Raw genomic sequence first — 22,765 nt, forward strand, 5'->3', positions numbered from 1 at the left:
AATATGTTGATAGGCGATTGAATTGAGGCGTTTTATTTTTATTTTTGCCTAAATGTCTATTTCTTTGGACAATTAATCATTCATTCATATCATAAGTGCCAATAATAAATTATTTGCTATTGTCATGTTAGTCTTATAAGTTTTGATAAATATAAAATATTCAGTTGGAACTGTTTATTTCTTCCAGACTATCAACAATGGACAGCATTTACACCGATGAAGCATGACGGATCTGCTGATCAGGCTCGAGATGTCCAACTACACTTTTTGCGACTTGGAAGACTTCAAAAAACACTACAAAGAAAATATTCACGGTTACCTCAGCTTGACGGTGTGTGTTTTCGGATCAATAGCCAATGTGTTTAATATTTGCGTATTAAGAACGAAACAAATGCGTTCGCCCACTAATTACATTTTAACGGGGTTAGCGGTTGCGGACCTGTTAGTGATGTTACAATACATTCCATTTACCATTCACCGTAGCTTAGTCAATAAGCCCCTTTATTATACACACTTTAATTATCTTTGGGCTGTTTATTATAAATTTCATGCGTTATTTACACTGATTTTGCACTTTATTGCGTGTTGTCTGACTATTATTTTAGCAATATGGAGATACGTATATATTTCGCGATTACATGCAAACAAAATATGTTCAGACGAAAGAAAGACAATTATTGCAATCATGACAGCCTACATAGTGTGCCCGGTTTTGTGTATTCCTATGATTTCCACGTCTCAAATAGTGGCGTATCCGCAAACTTGTGATCTGAACGGAGTTATAGTGGCGAAAGATAACAGGAACAAGTACAATAGTTCGGAACTGAAGAACGAAACAATTTTCCTTCTATATCCCAACGATCCTTTCCAATTGAGCATTTGGGTCTACAGTCTGCTGTTGAAGCTTCTTCCGTGTGTGTTATTGACGGTGTTGTCTTACAAGATCATTACGGCATTACTGGAAACGAGGAGACGAAGGATAAAGTTGCTGACTTCTTGTCAGCCTTTGGACGACTTGAGTAGGAGTTCAATGAGCAATCGGGTTCACGTGTACAAAGACACTCAAGCCGATCGAACCACGAAGATGCTTCTAGCAGTTTTGTTTCTCTTTCTGCTCACAGAGTTTCCTCAAGGGATAATGGGACAAATCAGCGCTATCTATGGAGATGCTTTTCTGAAGGAATGTTATTCTGCCTTCGGTAAGTTTCGATTTATTTATTTGGTCTTACACCCCAGGGACATATTTTAAATCGAACGATAAATATTCAATGTGGTTACTTCCCAGATATCAATAGTTTGATGCGTGATATTAATATCAATTAATTATATATTGAGGAATGAGTTGAAGGCAAGGTACAGTTGGTTGAAAATTGAAGCCAGTTATTTGGAGAGAGACTGGAGCAGAGCTTTATGTAGGGCTGTAAAATTGTTTGTGTTTTAACTTTAGATATTTGCAAAGCCTATTTGGAAAGTACGGTATCTGAAAAAACTATTAAATGTACATACATCATAGAAAGATTAACTTTTGAGCAGTTCTCTTGGTATAAAGTATTGATGTCTATCCGTTGATAGAAATATTTGTTGTTTCCGTGCTTTCAACTTTTTTAAAAGAAGTCTTGCTCCATAATTTGATACAATTGATATACTCGAAACTCGGAAGTAAAGACAAACATTATTTTGTCATGAAATTGGGGATTTCTCCTGCCTTACAAGCAGGCTTCTGATAAATACTGCTAATAAATTTCCGTTAGCTTCGGCTTGAGTTATTTTCATTTCGTCTGGATTCCTTTCGGTTAGTTTAGGCTTATTTCAGTTATATTAATTGTCAAGTAATCTTTAACTATTTTCTTAACTTATTAGCTTCAGTCAAGGAAGAATGGAGAATAACGAAGAACAAGAAAATATGGAAAATAATTAACGAGGTAACTAAAGGAAAGACAAACGAACATTCGTCCCAAAGTAATATGGTCAATACATTCGTTTTGGTTATCTTTAATTGCAAATAATCTGTAGTCACTTTGATTCGGTTAATTTGGGTTTGTTTCGATTGGTTTAGTTTTCATTCCTGATGTGAAATTATGCGCTCGTTTTATCTATACTTTAGGTTAAACCTTGGTTTCGCAAAATGATTATTAAGCTACCTTTTAAATCGTCGGAATGGTTCATTTCCGTGATTTATTTCGGGGCTATTGCTAAAATAAACCGTTCTAGTTGGTTGCATTGTAACCGCCCGAGTGAGTTCAGAGATAAAAGTCGGAAACCTTAACTATGGATTTTTGTTAGTTATGTACACGTCGGAAATGGAAGATTGGAAATTTAGGACATTCTAAACAGATCGGTGCGGTGGAAAATAAGCATTAATACTGAAAATAGTCCCAAAGATCAGTACTTTAAGAGATTTGTTATGGAAGGAACGCTGCCGAGTTGCAATAAAATTAAAAATTATATTGTTGTTTTGAAAAAATTCACTTTGGAAAATTGAAACGTTATGTGTTGACCTGGAAAGTTGAAAAGGCTTTTGGGACATTTTAATTGAATGTCGCGTGAGTAATGTAGGAATGATAAAAAATGTAAATTTGACCACTTGAACTTCAGGAAGCGCTTGAATCCTTAACGCTAATTTTTGTCATATTGACCCTTGGTTCGAATTTAAAAAAATATTTTGAAACGTAGTGAATAAATAATATTTGTGGATAATTACTCGGACTCCGCACTTACCCGATTTACGTCCTTTAACTTTTCCAGTCAAAAAGAAGATACAATGAAACGTTTGAGATATTACATTTTTTGTAACAGAATAAAACACAGTCAGTTCTATCTGGCTTTCTTATACACACAGATTAATGTAAAATTGTCTAATTTTTAAATAATCTTTCCCGAAAGTAGAGTTTCAGCGCTATATAAAAGAAGAGTACCTACGTAGAATAGTCCATATTTTCGGAATTCGTAAAAAAGATTGATACCTGAACCGAGAAAGATTAGAGTGTTTTAGTCCTCCACCCCGTAAATGATACGCCCATGATTAAAATTTAACAAGTTTCATTTGAGATCTAAATTAACCAACTTAAATTTGCTGATGCGTAAAAAAAATTTCAGTTTAACCGTTTTATGATTCACTTGAACAAAAACGCTCCTCGTGGATTCTTCTTTAAGCGGAAACTTTTCGCTAGATGTTTGTTTGCAACATTAATATTATTTCCGAACAGTTTGCAGTGTTTTTAATTTCCATTAATACTGGACAATTTTTTTTCCAAAAACACAATTCAGCGGCGCTTTGAAGAAGAACTGGAAAAAGTTATCGGCTATTTTCATTTTCCTCAGGTACATTAAGATTCTTTGCAAATTACTCAGCAGATTTCGCATACTATCCCGGTAAGTGTGTTGTCTTCATTCGGTTGAATAATTTTCGGTGTTTGTAAGGACATCAATGGAATGACACACAAACTGCTCAATGTGGAAGCTATTTAGAGGATGGCGCTGTTTTTTGCTTTACAAACGTTCCATATCGTAGAAGTAGATAATTTCTGAAATCGTTCGCGTGAAAATAACGAGGACATGCTCCTGATAGACTACTGTATTTGCATTTTAAATCAGTAAATGGACGCAGTCTATATGGTTTGATTTAAGTAAAAATTGATAACACTTTGATAGGTTACATTTTTTTGTGGCAATCTGTATAGTTAAAACTAATGTGAAAACATGGCCAATAGTATGAAAATTGAATGGAAAATAAACGTTCCTTTTCTCATGGGAGTCGAATAAGGTGGGCCACTTTGTACATGATAACTTGGGAATTGCCATCGTTTATTACCTGAACCCTACAGGTCCAAATGCTTTCAATATTAAACTATTAGCGTCGAAAATGTTAGCGTCGTAAATCTTTTGAAATTAACGTTTCTGGAAGTTATTCTCCCTTGGGCTAATATTGAATTTCGAACTGTTTACTCTTAATTTTCACTAACCGCTAATCTAAATTTGCGTGGTAGATTTGACAAATACGCTGCTGATACAAAGTATACCGTTTCGGGTAAGGAGATCCCAATTATTATCGTAGGGATACGGATTATTGGAGATTATTATTTTTCACAGTGGGAGAGACAAATCGTTTCCCTGAATTTATTTTTATAATCTTTGCAGGCTTTTAACGAGTCGTTTGATTCTGACATTGATTATTGAAAAAACCTTAAAGTCGATATTCTGCAGATAGGTATGTAATATGCTCCACTTCACCGTTTGAATTTGCCTGTAAATGACAACTTTTTAATAAGATCAGGAGGGACACATTTCGTTTATTCGAAAAAAGCTATTTTATATAAAAAGAGGCTGTTTCCTTTCGGCTTTAGAAAGTTTACCTTTCATGCAGATACAAACATTTTCAGTCAATAGTTAAATTTATAAATCAACCCACGAAAGCAGAAAACACATAAATCGTCTTTATTAAATGAGATTTTTCATTTTATGAAAATTTTTGGCAATTTTGTCGTTATGAATAATGAAAATAGCAGAATACCGAAGTTTAAAGTGCATAAAACTGCAATTGTTCAAAAAAAAGTAATAAAAATTTGAAATAGTCAAGCTGAAAACTGAAGCGCTTAGAATGATGAATACGGGAATGAGACTGTTGAGAAGCAAATTATAGACAATAGACATTATTGTCCTCCCATTCTATAGATGTAGATATATATTCTATACAAGGAGACCTTAGAATCAATATTTATACGGTTATATGTGATATAAATTCAATTCTGAAATGAAACGAATTAACTAATTTGCAGTTGAGCTCAGCTATGCTCGGAGATTATTTGCAAAGGAAATGTTTCCATTACCATCATAAAATCCTCAACTTTTATTAGGAGTTCAAATTCTGCAGGCTATCAAATTAACATTTTCTGCTCTAGGAAAATATTAAAATCATAATAAAGTGCAATACGTTCTTCATTTGCTGGTTTTACTTTCCTCTTCTTTGCAATAGAGAATTTTAGTTGCTTAATTTACACGTGCCGAAGCTCGAACGATAAAGGTCAATTATGAGACCAGGACAATCACTGGAATTGACTTATTACTATATAAGATTTCTGCTGTAATCAACTATTGATCAGTCGAGTACTGAATTTAAATTTTCAAGTAAAAATGCTGCTCAGCTGCTGAATAAAATAAGAACGATTATCTGCTAGGCTCTTTTATTAATGGACTTCCTCAGCCGATTATTCGCTATGCATTATTAGAGTTTCAAAGTTTAGCACGAGATGAATTATGAACTTAAGTTAAATCCCAATAACAAGCTAAAGTTTACTGTTCATATTGAAATTCCGTCTATTTAAATCAAGTTGAAAATGAAAATCGAAAGAGCATCACAGCTGCCTGATGTCTACCAACTTATTAATTTGCTGGCGCGCCAAGCATCTACTTTATTTATATCCAGTACCATGCCAAATAAGCATATAAAATCCCAAGCTGAAGAATATAAATTAGTTTCAATTTGAAAAACTAATAGCTAGAATATTTTATTTAGGTATAAAAGCACATAAAAACTTTTTGCTGTCTACATACTATGACACTACTCTTTAAATATATTCAAATAGATCGACGTTTGAAAAAAGCCAATCATTTCTTACTAGAATTTGCAATTTGTTTCAATTTCCACCTCGTGCATGAGTTTGGTCTTTACTTGATCTGATAAATTCAAACAGAAGACGTCGGCTTTCAATGTATGCAATGATTTTCAATCGAACTTAACTTTAAACGACAATGACAAATCTGTTTACCATGAACGAACTCATTTCCGATTTTAGAATTGCAGAACAGCTTCAGGCAGATTCTGAAAGCTTCATTCGATAAATCACTCAAATTTTAATGATTAAGAGTTCGAATTGTTTCCAATTGCGTTTTTTTACTTTGCCATGTTAGTCTTCCGATTCTTAAATTTCACATGCTTCGACTGTTTGTTTTCACAACCTACTTTTTGGAGCAAGAAATGTTACTTGGACGATTGGCAAGCAACGGGAACGCAATAAATACTTGATGACTGTTAGAGGAATTTGGTTATGCCGACAGAAGATCTAAAAGATGTTTTTTCTATCCCTGTTGTATTGTTTTCTCTTATGTTCAACTCCTTCATTACTCCGGTATATTGAGTAAATTATCAAAGGAATCCGCTCGACTTAATTTGGTAGAATAAAATTAGTGAATATTACCGAAATGTTAGCAGTTTGGATTCAGCATCATCCACATTCGTATACTTAATTGTATTTGCCCTTTATTAATTTTTGTTTCCCCCTTTTCGTTCTTGATGTGTTTTCATATTCCGCCTCCGACAAGAACCTGAAATTTCGGAAAATATCTCTTTGATCAATGGCATAAAGACCGGCTTTGTGTTTAAACTTGAAAGAATGTAAAATTGAGTTAAACTTGAAATACAGATCGCGTACACCATAAGGGTTACAAAGTGGGTTAAAGTAGGGTAAAGAAATTTGGCAATTAGAGAATTCGGGGAAAACTGAAATTTGAGTCGAATKGATTTGTAATTCTTTTTCTAATATGGACTTGATGAGATGAGGATGAGAATTGAAAATTCAGTTCAGTSATAACAACATGAGAGAAAATTTGAGTAGTTTTGACCCAGAAAGMGAAATTTCAATATCAGACAYTTATGTGCAAGATWATGCCAAAATTTCATGTTTTSCGTCCCGGTTTTRTTCATTTCTCGGAAGCAAAATGAGSAAGAATCTTGTCGCTTGCTTCTCTTSGGAAATTTAACTTTGTCGTACCAAATTRGTCCAAAAAACAAAARTGTGTTTTTCTCGCCAACGAAACGAGCTAAGCAACTTTTCAGCAAACAATCGTCGTTTTTATTGGAATTTGGACGGTTTTGTGTATGATTTATGTTGTCGCTTGCTTCTCTTCAAAAATTTAACTTTCTCGTACCAAATTGGTCCAAAAAACAAAAGTGCGTTTTTCTCGCCAACGGAACGAGCTAAGTAACTTTTCAGCTCACAAGCGTCGTTTTTGATRACCCCCATAGATCCGCCTTTGGTCGAGATCARTACCAAAACCAAAGAATTATTCTCGATACTTGAAGGTTTTTCTGATATATTGGTTTTTATTCTCTTMAGRTACRTTAATAAAAATAGTAAAGTAAAATAATTCTCTAMGTTTTCTGCATAAAATGTACTACTTYYCKTTTAAATATCAATCTAATTTTRCTTTTCAAAGCCAACGCAACATTTTGAACTAATCAAATCGGGTACTTTTGCATCAGCCAGTCATTAAAGTGTTATTAAATTCAAGCTTAAGAAATCGGTTTAATAAACGTGTTTCTGTAGAAATAAATAATATTCGTTGGGCGTTGGTACGAAACAAGCCAGTGCTTCTTAGTGCACACAACAAATGGATGAAAAAAAAACATTTGTAATATACAGGGTGTCCCGAGACCTCATGGCCATAGCTATCAAAGTTTGCAAAATCTTTGAAGAAGAACGAATTTTCATAGGATTAACTTGGGGATGATCAGGATGGGTAGACTTGAGATCCTGGGGCATTTCTCTTTTTTCCTCTTGACCGAATTCGAAGATTTTTGCTAGTTGAAGTTGAAGTTCTCTAAAGAAAGACTACTGTTGTGTCCTAMAAGATCAAAAATCTTGCCAAGCCGAACAGTCGCTTTACAAAAAAAAAATATAAAAAACTTSTGAGGATAATSACATCCCAGTTATTATAGTCAGGATATATGTCTAAGTACTAAGTGGTCTGCTTAATTTAATATAAATAATTTTATGGTTTGGAATATTTCCCCAATCGATCGAGGAAAGTTGGCTTCATGAAACCTCTATTTAAGCATAGGGATCCGAAGAGTGTTGAAAACTATCGCTCTATAAGCCTGCTGTCGAGCTTACACAGTTGTAAATTTTAAACAGATTGTATGTGAAATTGGTGAAACCAAAATTTGGAAAGGTTCTGCACTCATTCATTCGACTAATGTGATCACGATTAGATATTCTTCGGGCGCTTGTAGAAAGGCTATTTTCGATTATGTTAAGAATAGGTTTCTCCAAAAAATAATCTCCATCAGCCAAATGTTGATGCACATTGATCAACACTTTGTTATTAGGTATTATTTGATTCACAGTATCGATAAATAAAACTAACATCAGATGTATTTACTGTTTTTGTAAGTATTGGTCATAAGGCCTCAATGTCTGCCGATCCAATAAAAATATATTATTCATAATGTTTTATTCAGGCAGTTTATACCAAAATAAAAAAAAAAGAAATCATACAGATGTATATTAAAATAACTTTAATTCAAGTACCAAGCTGCGCCATTAAATCATCTACCACCTTCAATGCACTGTAAATGCGAATTCATTTTTCGAAGAAACAGTTTCAATTAACGCGATCTCATTGTTAGGCAAGGATAACGAATACTTTCCAGTCATCATTTTCAGTCAGTAATCGATTGCTCGATAACTGAAAAGTATTTTTCACACTGCCCAAGCCTTTTCGGGGGCCATAAATTTCCCCGAACCGAGTAATGCTAGTTGAATATTCAACTAGAATGGTCCATTTTTTATTTGCCGCCAATATATTTTCCTTTATGCGGAAAATTTTGCGCGATTAGTCTTTATTCATGTCAGGGCATCGTGTGGCAGATAAGAGTTTACTAGACCTCTGAGGTTTCTTAAAACGTACGACTTTTTTTCATTATCATAGGTCGGAGTTATTTATTTTTTTCGGTAACAAGACGCATCCACCCCAAGCTAATACCCGCCAGTCATCAATCTTCACGAAGCAATTTCGGCTTACACCTGCTTTGTTAATAAGCTAATAAAGAGATAAGTAAGAATAATTTTAATACTGCTCCTCTTGGTTCATAATGGGACATTGGAAAGCTTTGAGAATATAATTATAATTTAACGTGTGTAAAAGTGCTTGCTATGCGAACCTTTTAGAGCCTTTTCATGCCAAACTTGGATCCTAATCAGGTTTTTATCATGAAAAATTAACCATCCACTTTATGAGCAACGTACAATATATATAAGTTTTAAACTTTGTCTCAAGGTCCACATAAGATTTTTTGTTGTTTCAGGCGAAATTATGGACATTGTGGCCTTAATCAACTCCTCCATCAACTTCATTCTCTACTGCACAATGTCTCGGCAATTCCGGGCCACTTTTGAGGAAATGTTCAACATCAGACAGATAGTGGACTGGCTGATGTGGATCAAACGCCCATTACCAAAAAAAGTCCAGGAAGACAACGGTATCGAAACGAAGATGTCGTTGGTATAGCAGTTGAAAAATGCGGATGAAACAAATATTTTGACTCTATTGGAGGCACTACTTAACAACGTTTGTCTTTGCACATTTGAAACATGTTCCTGTTTTGATTTGCGTTATATAAATACAGTTTACTAAGCCAAGTAAATGGTGAGAAGAGCTGTCTGTAACGGGCTAATTGGATTGGAGGCAAGTTAAAAGAGCAGGAAATATTGATAAGGAGAGTCATTTTTATATTTTGCTGTAAATAACTTTAATCGGCGAATAAAGCGTTGAAACTGAGCTGGTTTTATGCGCGACTTTCGACCTAAAATCGTTGAAAAGTTTGCTTACGAATAACACACATCCCTCCATTAAATAGCGACGCAAGCAATTATTTTGCTGATCGTTTATCATCCAGAGAATGCAAAGTTTCCACAAATTGATATTTCATTAGTTAATGGCAATAACAGTGCAACCTGCGACTGCAGTTGCCATTAGTGTGCATTATTATATGAAACTCTCAGTTTGCTAAAAGCTTAATACCCATTTAAAGCCTTCGTAAAATATTCTGTCTCAAATTTCCTTAGATCCCATTATCTATAGGAAAAGTTTTGTTGTAGAGGCTTAATAACTCCCAAGTTGAAGTCAAATTTGAAGCTTCCCTTCTGTAAGCCATTGAAAATGAATAGTATTAATTATTCAATTTAGTTCCCGCTTTTACTTAATTATCTGGGCAATGAATTGTCTATGGAAAATGTTTCGAATTTATTCTATTGGTAATGGAAATAATCCGAGCACCAAATCTAGGCTTCTCTTTTGTAGCATGCACGCGATTGGATTTTTTTGGACAATTATTATTATTTTTTATAAGTTTTATACAGGATGTCTTAAGGACAGAGGTATTATTTGTTTCAAAGCCATCAGATCAATCAGAAAAGTTTCAACGCAGAAAATACCATTTTTCATAATGGAACACTTTATATTGTATTTCACTTTTTAATTCTTATGTAATGTTCTTGTGCACATGAACGACTTTTGCTTCCTAAACATAAGCCCAATGGGCGACTGAAGTCGGATGAGAGTTTCGTAAATTTTTTGTTCAATTTAAAAACTTGCTACAATTTTTTTGGTATCAACTATGGCTTTCGAGTCTTTTGAAAAATTATGAATTAATGTCTGCACTGTTTCGTAAGAGCTGGAAAAAAATTATAAGTTCGACACTCTGTATCTCAAAGAAGCTGCATTTGCTGCCTCATGTTTTTGCTTGTTTTAAACTCCTTTAAAAAAGCTTGTCGGTATATTTATAGATCACCCTGTATATTTATCAAAATTTATAACAAAAATGCTCACATATTAAAAAGAATAAAATTTGTACTTATTCTAGTTTAGAAAATTTTCCCGGACGAATTTTTCCTGTGATTCAACTTCAACTTATGCGATCGTTTCCAGTAATCATTTCGATATTTCCAATTTATTATTAGAATATCCATCATTGAGATGGACGTGAAATTGATACAAATAGTTGTTTATCAGAAAACAACAGATAAAGTGTTCAGTGAAGACAGTGAACCAGTAAAGAGTGGTTGTGCGAATTGAAAGAAACCGTAAAAATGTTGCCTGTTTTATTGAGATTTGGTTTATTTTGCTTCTGTTGGACGCCATATTGTATACGGACACGTTTTTGCATTTTAATGTTTTACCCATGCATCAGGTAATGTTCATTAGCCGAGAGCCAGTGATTAATGTGAACCGAATTGAAGTTTAAAGTAAACAATGCGCTTGAACTTGTGGACAAATGTTAATCTAATGAGTTTGGTTATAAGGATTATTTTCGTCAATTTGAAAGGGCATTTTCTTTCAGCTCAAAATGCTGATATCGATCTGAGTGATAGTGAATTTGATCAGTGTTCGGCATTTGAATGCGCCAAACCGTGGCCGGAAATGTTCCGACTGAATGAGGATCTTGTTAACACAACCAATAGCGGTTATGTTATCTCTAATAAGGATTTTATACTTCATCGGTAAGTGTTTTATGATTAGTGGATCATTCTTTGAGATATTTTTCTAGAAAAATTTCATATAGAAATGATGTCAAACTAAGGCTTTTGAATATGTATACAGAGTGGTCTACTTTAGTCGATGAGTGTTGGATTTCTTGTTGAGAACAATATTTTGTCTAGTGAAAATATCATGTTCTGAAAAAATAAATAGTGTGGGAGCTGTGGGTTTTTTCGGCCACATACATTTAATTATTGCTAATACGATTATAACTACGCTCAGCGCTTCCACTTTACTAGAATTAGCATTTAATTTGCGTCCAAAATCAGCTCTTAATATTTTTTTGAATCTATCTAGTTTCAGAAAAATTCTACTTTTGTGATTCAAAATTTTAATATTCCGAAGCAATGCAATCACACGAAATCACATAGTTTAATGATCAACCAGGTTGCTGAATTACCTACACTAGTTTGAATTATATAATTATAGAGAGTTTATTATTATTATAGAGAGCTTGATTTAAATCACTGTAAATTTTAAGAAAAGCGTCGAGTACAAAAGTTACGGATTTGCAACTCAGGATTACGCTTAATTTTTTTTTATTAACCCTTTTTATTTGTTTACAATCTGTCCTGAGACAATAAGTAAAAAATGTTAACATACGAAATAACATGTGAGTGTTCACTCATTAGTAAAGCACTCTTACGCTTAAGTTAAGCTAACTTTTGTCGTAGTTTTTGGTTTAAATTCTGCCACGTGTATTTTTAACTATAAAAGTACTGGTATAAGCACGGTATTTGACCCTATAAGACTTTATCGGCCGAATATTGCTTGCTTGCGACATATGAAAAAATATGTGCTTGTACTACGCATTTTTGAAAATAAATTCACAAATTTTTTAACTTCAAATCGTGAGTTTGTTTCGATAAACCTGATTGAGTACACTCTGAAGAAAAAGCTTGAGTTCACTCAAAAGAAAACTGTTCTTGGCTCTCTTAGCTTCGTGTATATTTCAAGAATCGAGCCGTGTAGAAAAAAAAGAATATTTTTAATATCATTTTTCCAGTTGCTCTGGTATTCAATGCTTGAGAAAAAATATTTGTCGGCTAACGGAGACCACTCTGTATACATGTTGAAATGCTTGGCTTCGTACACGCTGGATTGAGACTATGTTTACGAAATTTTCCAAGATAACTTCTGAAGCACGTTTCATGATACAAAAAAGTTGATCACTTTGTCCACTGGCCAATTACCACAGCAAATATGGTTTCTATCATTTTATCGATCTAAAAACTATTAAAATGACACCGTATTTAGAAACTAAATTGCTGTATTTTTTACTTCATTTTTTTGGTTTCTTGTAGGTTTATTTCAGCTGTGACACAAAACTTTAAAATATGCTAAACGAGATTCAATCGAAGCCAATTTCGAATTAAAATCTCAGAAGATCGCGAATTAAGAATGAAATATATTTACAGTTCATTTATGTAAAAACCCACACAAAAAATGTATACACTTTTATGAGTTTTCTCAGTATTTTAATATATTTTTTCTTTTTTATACAGAATAGGTCTCTTCGTGCAAGAAAGTATTTCATGGAACACAGTGTTTTAAATTAAATTATGTTTACTCAAGACAGTGTCTGTGGGGTCAACTTTACAACAATATTTTCTTTACAGTTTTTATCTATATTTTTACATACGGTATTTATATAATTTTACGCAAATATATTCTTTTCACTTCTCCAGAATTTCCAACGATTAATGAATTATCGCAGGTTTGAATTTGACTGAAAATCGAGTCAGCATATTCTTCATTTGAATTAATATTGATAACTACTAATTAAGTAGTAAATAATAATTTACAACGCTTCACCAGTAACTTTTGAGATTTGAATTCACTTCGACCCCTTTCATATTACTTTAGTGAATAAACAAGCTTATTTCGGTTCTCTTATTGAAATTACCGGAGTCAACCTCAAGTTAAATAAGGAATTATTTCGCGAAATTAATTTCGTCATTTGTGAAAGTATATGTAGATGTAAGTAAAACATGGGTCTAGTATTGAGTGTTTTGGTGTAATTGGAAATTGCTTTTACCTCTAATTTCCAATAGTGAGTATATTTGGAAAATACCCCTACTACAGTGCAAATTAAAGGAAAACGCGCTCTAGAGTATCGTAAATATGAATACCCGAGTTTTCTCGTATTAATTGAAAGTTTAACTCTGGGAATTGAGTTATTAGAATATTTTAATTAATTAAGGCTTTTCCTGCCGGGCGTGGAAATCATTTATGTCTTAGACGGAGATTTTAATTTTCTTTTCTCATGAATCGCCTCGTCTCATAAAAAAACACAATTGGCTGCACATATTGTAAAATAGCAGAATTTAATTCACTGGATGGAATTAAATGGAAATAGCTGATATCCCATAGATGACCTTTAATTTGCATTTATCCAGCTTGTTAACTGGATTCTATCTCATTCAAGTATTATCCTTCGGCATTTTAGTGTCCCTTTTGGACAGGCAAAGCTGGGAGAGGCAGTATTTAATTTCGACTTAATTAGCATTTAAATGCCATGCCATTTTAGCCGGTTGATTCCTAGAGCAATTAGTTTAAGTCTAATCCTAATCGAGTCTCATTTCAACCCATAAAAGCATTCGTTGACCATACCTTAATGGCACATTTTGGGGTCGTTATTCCGCAATTTATATAGTTTTTACTGCCTATTAATTAAATTTGGCAGGAATTTCCATCAAGTGATTACATAACTTTAATATTCATATTCTACCTCCAAAAATAAGCCAAATATTCTTGTAAAAATAAGTTTGCAAACTGGATGTTTGAAACAATTTTCATACTACTGCATGATTAGACGCTACTGCAATTTACAGAATGTAATTTGTTCTAGCCATTCATCGCCACTTTTCATCGCGCAATATTCTTTTTTGAGAGCGAATGAAGAACTAAACATTTTAATTTAATTCAATTTAGAAACTTTTTGCCATTTGCATTGTCTGTCTCCAAGTCTGTCCTTACTTAAAAAAATTAGATCAAAAATTTGCAAGAGCAAAACTGAATACAATTCAAATAACATAAATTAAAATAAAAGCAGAAGAAAAAACGAACAGCAAACAGAATGTGCATGTAGTTGTGAAAAATATTTGTATCTCGCTCGCGTTGTGTTTCATAAACATGGATCTTTTTATCTGATTTTTGCTTGTATAATATGATTTTGGCTCGCCTTGTATTTTGAGGTGAATGAAGAAACATTTTATAATTATGTGGCGCTAGCTTATACAACAGTGTTTTAATTAAGACTCCCTGTATACATAAGTTAGGCTTAATACAGGGTGGTTGATAATTAATGAAACTGCTCAACAAAATGAACTTTTTGCGGCCAAATTTGCCGTAAGTTTGAAACTGGATAAGTTCTGATTGTCATAGGCGGTTTGATTTTTATTTAAATCGTTACCTATCCGAATTTTTTGTCCGCCAGTCCCTGTTTTTGCATTAAATTAAATACTACAGATAAAGCTCCTACATGGTGGAAAATTAAACAATGTAAAATTTCTCAAAGTTCCTCATGAAAAAAAAAACAATTTTTATTTTATTTCAACAACAAATGCATAAATTATGTCTCATATTATGAAGCAGTGATCACAAAAATTTCTTTTTGGTCTATGTAGTCGACTTAAGGCAAAATTATTTATAATTTGGTGGCAGGAATTAATGAAATTTATGAAATTAAGCTTCAATTTAATTGAAAGGTGAAATATCACATTTCGAAAATGGATTCAATCGGAAACAAATGATGACTGCAAAGCTAAAAAGTCGATTTTTTAGATCATCCTGTAAATAAAAAAGATTCTCGAATAATTGAAAAACAGTGTTAAGATGTAATGTTCGTTATAAAGAATCTAATTTTTTCAAAAACACGGAGGAGTAGACAAATATTTCGACTAGATAATGCTTCAATTACAACCTAAAAATCTCGCGGCAATTAGAATTTATCCAGTTCGTAAATTTTTTCAATTTTACCAAAACTTTTGCCAGCATTTTTTCCTTAACTTTTAAAAATTTTATACATTTTAATCAATCTTACATGCGATTTTCAGATGTCGATCTTCTGGTGGCTGTTGTCCAAATGTTGCAGAATTTTGCGTAGCCAGCAAAACGAATCCCGTTTGCATTAAATTCGAATATCAACGTTATGATTCCACTAGAATCGAGAACAAATTCATTATGATGCCAAATCACACTGAATGTGGCTGTTCCAGGCCACAAACCAAGGAAACCGCATCGTTATACGAAATGCTGGACCGTTGTGATAGAACGAAGTGAAGCATTTTTTACGAATGCTTATTGAAAGTGGAACGCCGATAATGCTGAAACATTGTACATTATTCTGGAAATGTAAGTGTTTTTGTGCTAGTATCAGTATTGCAGAAGAAAAAAGATGAGTTTGTTGGTATGTCTACTAGACGTTCCGCTTGTAAGTGCAACAAGCACTTTTTCCATTATCTATTTACCATAATTGATAAAACGCGCACTATTACCGATCAGTAATTAGTAGGTTTTTTGTTGTATTAAATCCAATTATTACATTATTGTGTCGTTTGGATGGCGCTTAAATTCCCAGTAAGAAGAAACACGTAACAAAGGCGTCAATTCCAGGTGATTAGTCTTCGTAAGATCACAATAAACACCGATAATCGACGACTCACTGACGTATAACAAAGTGCGGTTGAATCACGTGCCACTTATTAGGGTGTATTATTGCCCTACTTTGATCATTAACTTTGGATTTATGGGGGTTGGCAGATTATAAATTATGTGTGAGTATGAAAGGAGACAACACTTCGACGAATCCCAGTGTTTACCGAAAAACAAAAAAACTTCCATCAAGAAAAGAGCACATCGTTTTTAATGGAATATTAATAAATTTTCGTCCAACATTCTTGCGAAATATTTGAAAGTATAAGACAAAGTTTGCTCTCGGTATTTCCAAGAATTGTTTTTGTCCGTTTTAACTGGACTCTGCATATACGCAGTACTTAATGCTACTGCTTAATTCTGTTATTTCAAGTGAAAGAAAATATTATGTTTAGTTTACACATGGATTTTTTATGCGGCTTATGCTATTTACTTTGGCCTCTTCATAAAAACCATGCGAATTTTCCTGTTATTGTTAGACGATTTGATAAAGAATTCCGTGTTTGTACCGGTTTTTTGGTTAAATTCTATTCAATTGCTGAACTAAAAATTTGATATGTTTTATATACAAGGTGTTTGTGTGGCTTGTTATGGGTGATAAGTACAGTGTCGTCTGCATATTGCAGAAAATATTTTGATTCTTCTACTAGTTCTTGGTCTTGTAAGTAAGTCATCACTATACACGCTGCGCCAACTAAAACAAAAACAGGGATGTTATTGATGCGTATTTTCGTAACTGACTAGTTAACGGTCCAATCGGGCTCAAAGTTAAAGAAAATACGGTTAACTTGTAGATAATTCTTATACTATCAACTTTCCTTCGTAGAATTTTGTGGGGAATCGCGTTTTTCCATCACTTTTAATTCCACATAATTCGTTTTGGCATCGTTGGATAGAGAATTGAAAATTCGCTTCAGTCATATCAACATGAGTGAGGAAATTCGAGTAGTTTTGACCCAGAAAGCGAAATTTGAATATGAGACTTAGGTGCAATTCTCGGAGGCAAAATGAGCAAGCACGCTAATTTTTTATTTTATTATTCCAGAGAGAACCATCGATTCACGTTTTCCTATTATTTCATGCAGCCTGTTTTCATGTACGTGTTGAAACAGTTTGCTTAGTACCGGGATTAAAGTATTTGTTTGTTTTGCTTATGTTGTTTAAGGATTTGTTGAATCCATTCTTTGCTATGGTTTTTTTATTCCGTTTTTCCATGTCGTTGCGACATTGTGTTTTTAATTCCATTGTTGAGTTGCCTCAGTATAATGTCGAGTGATTCGGAGTTAAGCTTTTCAGTATTTTACTTTTTATTTGGTCGTGGTGCTGTAATTTTCACGTTCATTTGTTTTCGTTACATTTCGTGTCTGTGATTTGTATGCATGTGCGTTTTGATGGTTTCAAAGTAATTTTAAGAATGTTCAATTTATTGTGAAACTGATTATTGGTTGCTTTGATTAGTCTTGTTCACTTGTATTGTATGTGTTATACGTTGTATTGTTTTACTTTGAGTCTACATTCTTATGGGTGATTCGCTTTATCCATGAAATGCAGTTGAACTTTTCTGTGGCAATAAAGCATATTTTAGTTTGGTTTGAATGTTTTTCAAAATTATTTGGTCAATGCTGTAGGAATGTGTATAATTTTGAACATTTGCGTATATAGTGACAGTTTATTAATATTTCTTCGGTACGACCTTTTTGTCGCAATTTTTTTCAATATCACTTGCGTGCCTCTAGCCATTTGCTCTCTTTCGTTTCAAATATTACATTAGTAAATTAATGTGAGAGTATCTTTTTTGTCAACAATTTCAAATATTTGAGCTCAAAAAGTTACGTAATGCTATAAAAAAGCATATCACAACATTAATGTATATATAACGCACAAGGCCGTTAAAATTTGAACCCCGTATTTGTTTTTACTTTATGTAACTTACATACATTTTACTGTTAAGGTGAAATTTCCTGTATATAAAATGAATTTCACCGCTTTCTAGCCCAGAAATACTGAATACATCATATTCCACAACTCCCGGACTTTAATACCATGTATTCGGCTGTATTCTAGTCATTAAGAGATAAATGTACATGTACGTTTACTACAGTCTAGTCGAACAATCCTGCAAAATTATGTCAAGTATAATAGTATCTGTTTTTACTACTTTAAATAAGCTCGTTGGTGTACTTATGTAGATATTCTTATTACTCTTTTGTATAATAGTTATGTTCAATGTTAATTCTATCAATAGTTAATTAAGGGATTAATCCAAAGGCGTTGATCATAAAAGTGAAGTCTGATTGCAGATTGTTCTTTTCAGGTCATTTAATGAATGTTAGTTTATTATTACTTTGGTTAAGATTTAATTGTAAAATGTACAGTTGCAAGGGACTTAAGTTTTGCGAACTCTTTCACGCATTTCAAATTATTCCACAATTGTTTGTTATTGTAAGGACTGTAACTATAAGTTGACTAAAATTTTAAGTCGGATTTACTTAGTAATAATTTATATTATATTATATAGGTACCAATGTATTTATTCATTAGCATAAATCATAATTAGCGTATAACAAGTGAACACTAACAAGTGAAACTGGGAGTTGTTTTCAAGAACAATAGTTTTCTGGATTTATAACCACCAGTTTCGTCAGGAATTTGCATTTTGAAGCTTGTATTTATACATATTTTTTAATAGTTTTTGTCAATATTTGTATGTACCGGAATTGTGATTTTTCATTTTTTTGCTGTAGGTCCTTCCCAAACCCTCTAGGATTTAATGTTAACAGGATCCAATTTTGAGGTATTAGTTTAATCAATTATGTTTTACAAAAAATATTGCTGCATTAATTTAAAGTATTTGATGGCGAAAAGACATAATTTCGACTACATATTCAACCTTTAAACTTTAGTTTGAGAACGAATTCAATTTTATAGATAGAATAGAATAACAATTAAAAACTAAATAATTGCTATAAAATGGATTATCGAAACAATCAATTTTTGATGACTTTGTCATTAAGATTAATAAGACTTTATTATTAGAATTTATTAGTTCAAAACAATTGCAAACCAATATAGTTGAAAAAATACGTGATAGTCAATAAAAAAAATCTTCAATATCAAAAATAACCACTTTCAGGACAAAATAATCACAAGTTTATCTGACAAACAATCAAGTGATGCCGATAAACTTGTTGCTGATAAAATTCATTTTTCAATTGCACTCAAAAACATTTCCAAGCTTGCTTTCAGCAGCTCAAAATTTATCAGAAGAATAACAGGAAGAATGTCGTAATAATATCTATATCTATATCGTAATATAATCTGTACCTGTTTAATGTATTAGCAACAGATGTAAAAGAAATATAAAAAGAATGCATTCAAAAAAAAGTAAGATTGTTTCTTGAAAAAAGCTTGGATCTCTTGTTGAACATTTTGTAGACTCATCAACACACTGAAGATTTAAGATTTAAAAATCAAATAAAAAATTATTTTAGAAAACCCATTCAAAATTAAACTTAATAGAATAAAAAGCATTAAAATCTTTGGAGAACGATGAAACGATTAAAATTCTTCCTGGTGACAAAGGTATTGCAGCTTTAATAATGGATTATAATATCTATGATCACTCAACTAATAAAATGAAAAAATAAAAAGTTATTCAAAATTAAACAAAACTCCAACAGAACGTTTTGAAAGACAAATTTAGGACAATTGATCTTGAGCAAAGATTGAGCTAGAGCTTGAGATTTTAAGTATATTGCTTGTAAAACGCCAGGAAAAAAATGATCTTGAGGTAACAGATATTCGATTCTTTGCTGTATTTTGGAAGTGTGAGAAGGTTTCGATCAATTCATTTAAAATCAATCCTGAATCATTTGAAAGTTTGAATTAATGAAACTGTTGATGTGAGGCTTTCCAGGCGTGCTTTTTTCGATTTTATTTTTTACAAAGTACAAGGAAACCTCAAGGAATTGAATTAGTGATCAACGAGTAAATTATGTTTTGTTAAATCAGTGGCGCGCCATTTTTGCTTGAAAATCATGAATCATCATGATCGCTGAAAAACCAGCGCCAATGATAGACCAAAAAATGTTCCATTTCAACGAAAATTTCTTTAAAAGATCTTAAGCGGTTTGGGATTTATGAATATTTTTTCAGGTGTTTTTTTATACATTTTTCACACCCTGAATTTTTGTCGCCATGCCCTTAACGAATCTCGTTTATTAGAACACCTTATATTAGAATAATGCCAGCAAACAGCTTTTGTTTATCAGAATACTTTTGAATCATCCTGCACATTCTAAAATCAAAATATCAAATTCGTCAAGCCCGAGTTCTCTTCAGCAGCAAACCCGATCAGAACTCGGCTTTGTGCTTTTTTTGGAACTTTGGCGCGTGAAAATAATGTTCTTTGATCAAAAAACACCTTGTATAAATGCTTAGTGATGCTGCTTAATAATAAGCCATGGACGGGGTCTTTCAGCGATATTTCACCGGATAAAATTGATGACTCCGTTGCACCTAGTTTTACATAACAGAAAGCTGCATACATAATAAATTTGCTGATATCCTTTGAGTTTGACCTAGTTCATATTAAAACAACTTCTCACATTTCCTGCTTTATATCCTGCCACTGCTTGTGCTAATGCAGCATCATCTCGCTAATGATGAACAGGGAACTCAGCAATGTATTTTATGCGGGGCATATAGAGCCAAATGGAGAAATGCCCGGTAATTTATCAGTACATGAAGTAGAAGCCGGCAGATTCACCCTGTGGAAGTTATTTAAGCTGGACTTTTGTATACAAAACAGAAAAAATAACATAAACAAATTGGTTTGATTGGAATGCTGGCCGCGTCAATTCCTATATTTTGGCAAGGTTCAATAGAAAAAGATTAGTGCAAACCTGAGGTGCAAACGTAATCGGGTGGTTTCATTCGAATCTTACCAGCAGTTAGTTGGTCAGTTGTGAATCGGAAATTGGTTAGAATGCGCAAATCAGCATGGTTTTTCAATCAAGAGTAATTGCGTATTTTAATTTTGTTATCTTATAGATAAGTGCGCTCAAAGTTGGTGAGGTTCAAAGTGAATAGATACTGACTGTGAATAGATACTAATGTCCTTCAGCTGGCTGGTAAGCAGATGCTTTCGGGTAAGTAAATCAATTAAAAAGTGTCTTTTTTGTATAGAATAAGTTCAGTCAATTTTGGGAGTAAATTTAGGCTTTTCTTCTCCTTCGAAATCGGCTTCCATTCAGAAAAGCTAAAAAAACGCTGTGTTGAAATCGAATGAAAAATTTGCTGTTTGTTAAAAAGATTACGTCTGCTACGACTGCTAGACCGATTATCAATTGCACTTGAAGCAACATTTCCAGGAGTGTACAAAATTTACGGATACATTTTTATGTATGTTTATTTATATTTATCACCCATGAAATAGACGATATTTTATGCAATGTCCAGATGTACCTAGAAAAAATGCTACATTTTAGTCACTCATTTTGATTCCAAGCTAAAATTACGTCCTTTATCAAAATGTATCTGAACTTCATTAGAAAAAAAAACAAATATTTATCCGAGCATTTATAGGTATTTCTAAACTAGTACGGGCCCTTATTAATGCTGAAAATAACCCAGAAAATCCCAACAAATTTCTTGTTTGCCGTCCACTTGTAAGTTTTTTACCACATCGTTTGTGGCATCTTAAGTAAAAATCTGCAACATTCTGATAATCGAAGCGTTTTGTTCAATATTGGTTTTATTTTTGAATAGTTTTATGGACCCAATGGACCCCAATTGTTAAAACGCACTACGTTTTTATATCTTTTTCAATGAAAAGTTACAAAAAATAATACTCCTAATGCTCCTTCTCAAACTTTGGCTGAATAGCTAAAAACAAAGAAAAACACTAACTTAACTGATAGACAAAAACGTGTAAAAAATAGACTAAAATATAGTATAAAAAGAAGATACCTTAAAACATTTGACTTTGAAAAATTTTGTTTCAGATTTCAATTGGGTTTGGCATCAACAATAAAAAGCCTCCATTAAAACGTGTTGGCAAAAATTTTTTGATAAATGCGCGATATTAACGCAGAAAATCAACCGGAAATAAAAAATTTTCGAAGAAGGAACCCCAATAACTACTTAAATTAATATTTTTTTATGATTTATTCTCTCTCCTCTTCATAAATGTTTCAATAGATAATATACGATAATATCGAAAAATTGGGTCTGCTTCTTCAGTGATATGAACGAAAATGTGTTTTTACTTTTTTCTTTTGTTGTTAGGACTTATATAAAATTCTCTTTGTCCGGACTATCCAGTCAAATTATATTTATAAACAATTTTCCAGCTATTTATGCTGCTGCTTGGCTCGCTAATACACCGATATAATTGTTCGGTTTAATTATTGCTCTAGTTCTTCTATTAGTGTTTTTGCCAAATTCATTTAAGTCGTTTTCCTAATTGTAATTCGTTCTTCCTCTAATTCGTGTTAAGCTGTGTTCCTATTTTCAACATTCAAATTTGATTTTATTCAGTTTTTATCTTGTAATATTCATTTTCTTTGCGGATTTGGTATTTGTATTTTGCTTATTTTTTCTGGGTCTTTTTTTCAGTTTGTGCGTTTTGAATTTTTCTATTTATTTCTAGTTATTTCTCCAGAAGAACTATATTAAGGACTTTTCGACGATTCTCTTGCTACTATTAATTTCTGAAATCTTATTAAAGATTTGTTGTCGTTTCTCTTTCGTTCTTTGTTTTCTGCATTAGTTTTTCCTGAATTCGTTTTTGATA

At 32.7% G+C, this 22,765-nt stretch overlaps 2 protein-coding genes across 8 annotated transcripts in view; both read left to right on the top strand.

Moving 5' to 3' along the window:
- LOC109537036 (G-protein coupled receptor dmsr-1) overlaps nucleotides 1-9,555 on the top strand; it is a 39,454-nt gene extending 29,899 nt beyond the window's left edge. For all 5 annotated transcript variants that reach the window (XM_048666076.1, XM_048666075.1, XM_048666077.1 and 2 more), the window contains exons 2-3: nucleotides 188-1,199; nucleotides 9,083-9,555. In XM_048666076.1, coding sequence (XP_048522033.1) covers nucleotides 224-1,199; nucleotides 9,083-9,285 — 1,179 coding nt within the window. In that variant the 5' untranslated portion in view covers nucleotides 188-223 and the 3' untranslated portion in view covers nucleotides 9,286-9,555. The remainder of the gene's footprint in view (nucleotides 1-187; nucleotides 1,200-9,082) is intronic.
- Nucleotides 9,556-10,677: 1,122 nt separating this feature from the next.
- Nucleotides 10,678-17,933, top strand: LOC109537035. Of its 3 annotated transcripts, none has more exons than XR_007281410.1 (4): nucleotides 10,678-11,276; nucleotides 15,372-15,669; nucleotides 15,931-16,634; nucleotides 17,015-17,933. XR_007281410.1 is itself a non-coding variant. In XM_019903552.2 (2 exons), exons 1-2 carry the CDS (start codon nucleotides 11,029-11,031, stop codon nucleotides 15,595-15,597), a joined length of 474 nt encoding a protein of 157 aa, XP_019759111.1. In that variant the 5' UTR covers nucleotides 10,699-11,028; the 3' UTR covers nucleotides 15,598-15,985. The 3 variants fall into 3 exon arrangements, 1 of the variants encoding a protein (XP_019759111.1); XR_007281409.1 differs by having other exon boundaries at nucleotides 10,678-10,966; nucleotides 11,117-11,276; nucleotides 15,372-16,634; XM_019903552.2 differs by lacking the exon at nucleotides 17,015-17,933 and having other exon boundaries at nucleotides 10,699-11,276; nucleotides 15,372-15,985.
- Nucleotides 17,934-22,765: the final 4,832 nt, after the last annotated feature.

The sequence above is a fragment of the Dendroctonus ponderosae genome, unplaced genomic scaffold, assembly GCF_020466585.1.
Source record: "Dendroctonus ponderosae isolate FM_Combo_2020 unplaced genomic scaffold, Dpon_F_20191213v2 Dpon_F_20191213_4, whole genome shotgun sequence".
Classification (NCBI taxonomy): Eukaryota; Metazoa; Arthropoda; class Insecta; order Coleoptera; family Curculionidae; genus Dendroctonus; species Dendroctonus ponderosae.

What these genes read in the sequence shown, in the direction of transcription:
- LOC109537035 (XM_019903552.2), top strand. Translation starts at nt 11,029, where the DNA reads ATGCGCTTGAACTTGTGGACAAATGTTAATCTAATGAGTTTGGTTATA. An exon ending in AAGGATTTTATACTTCATCG is followed by an intron (nt 11,277 to 15,371) that starts GTAAGTGTTTTA and finishes TGCGATTTTCAG; the next exon opens with ATGTCGATCTTCTGGTGGCT.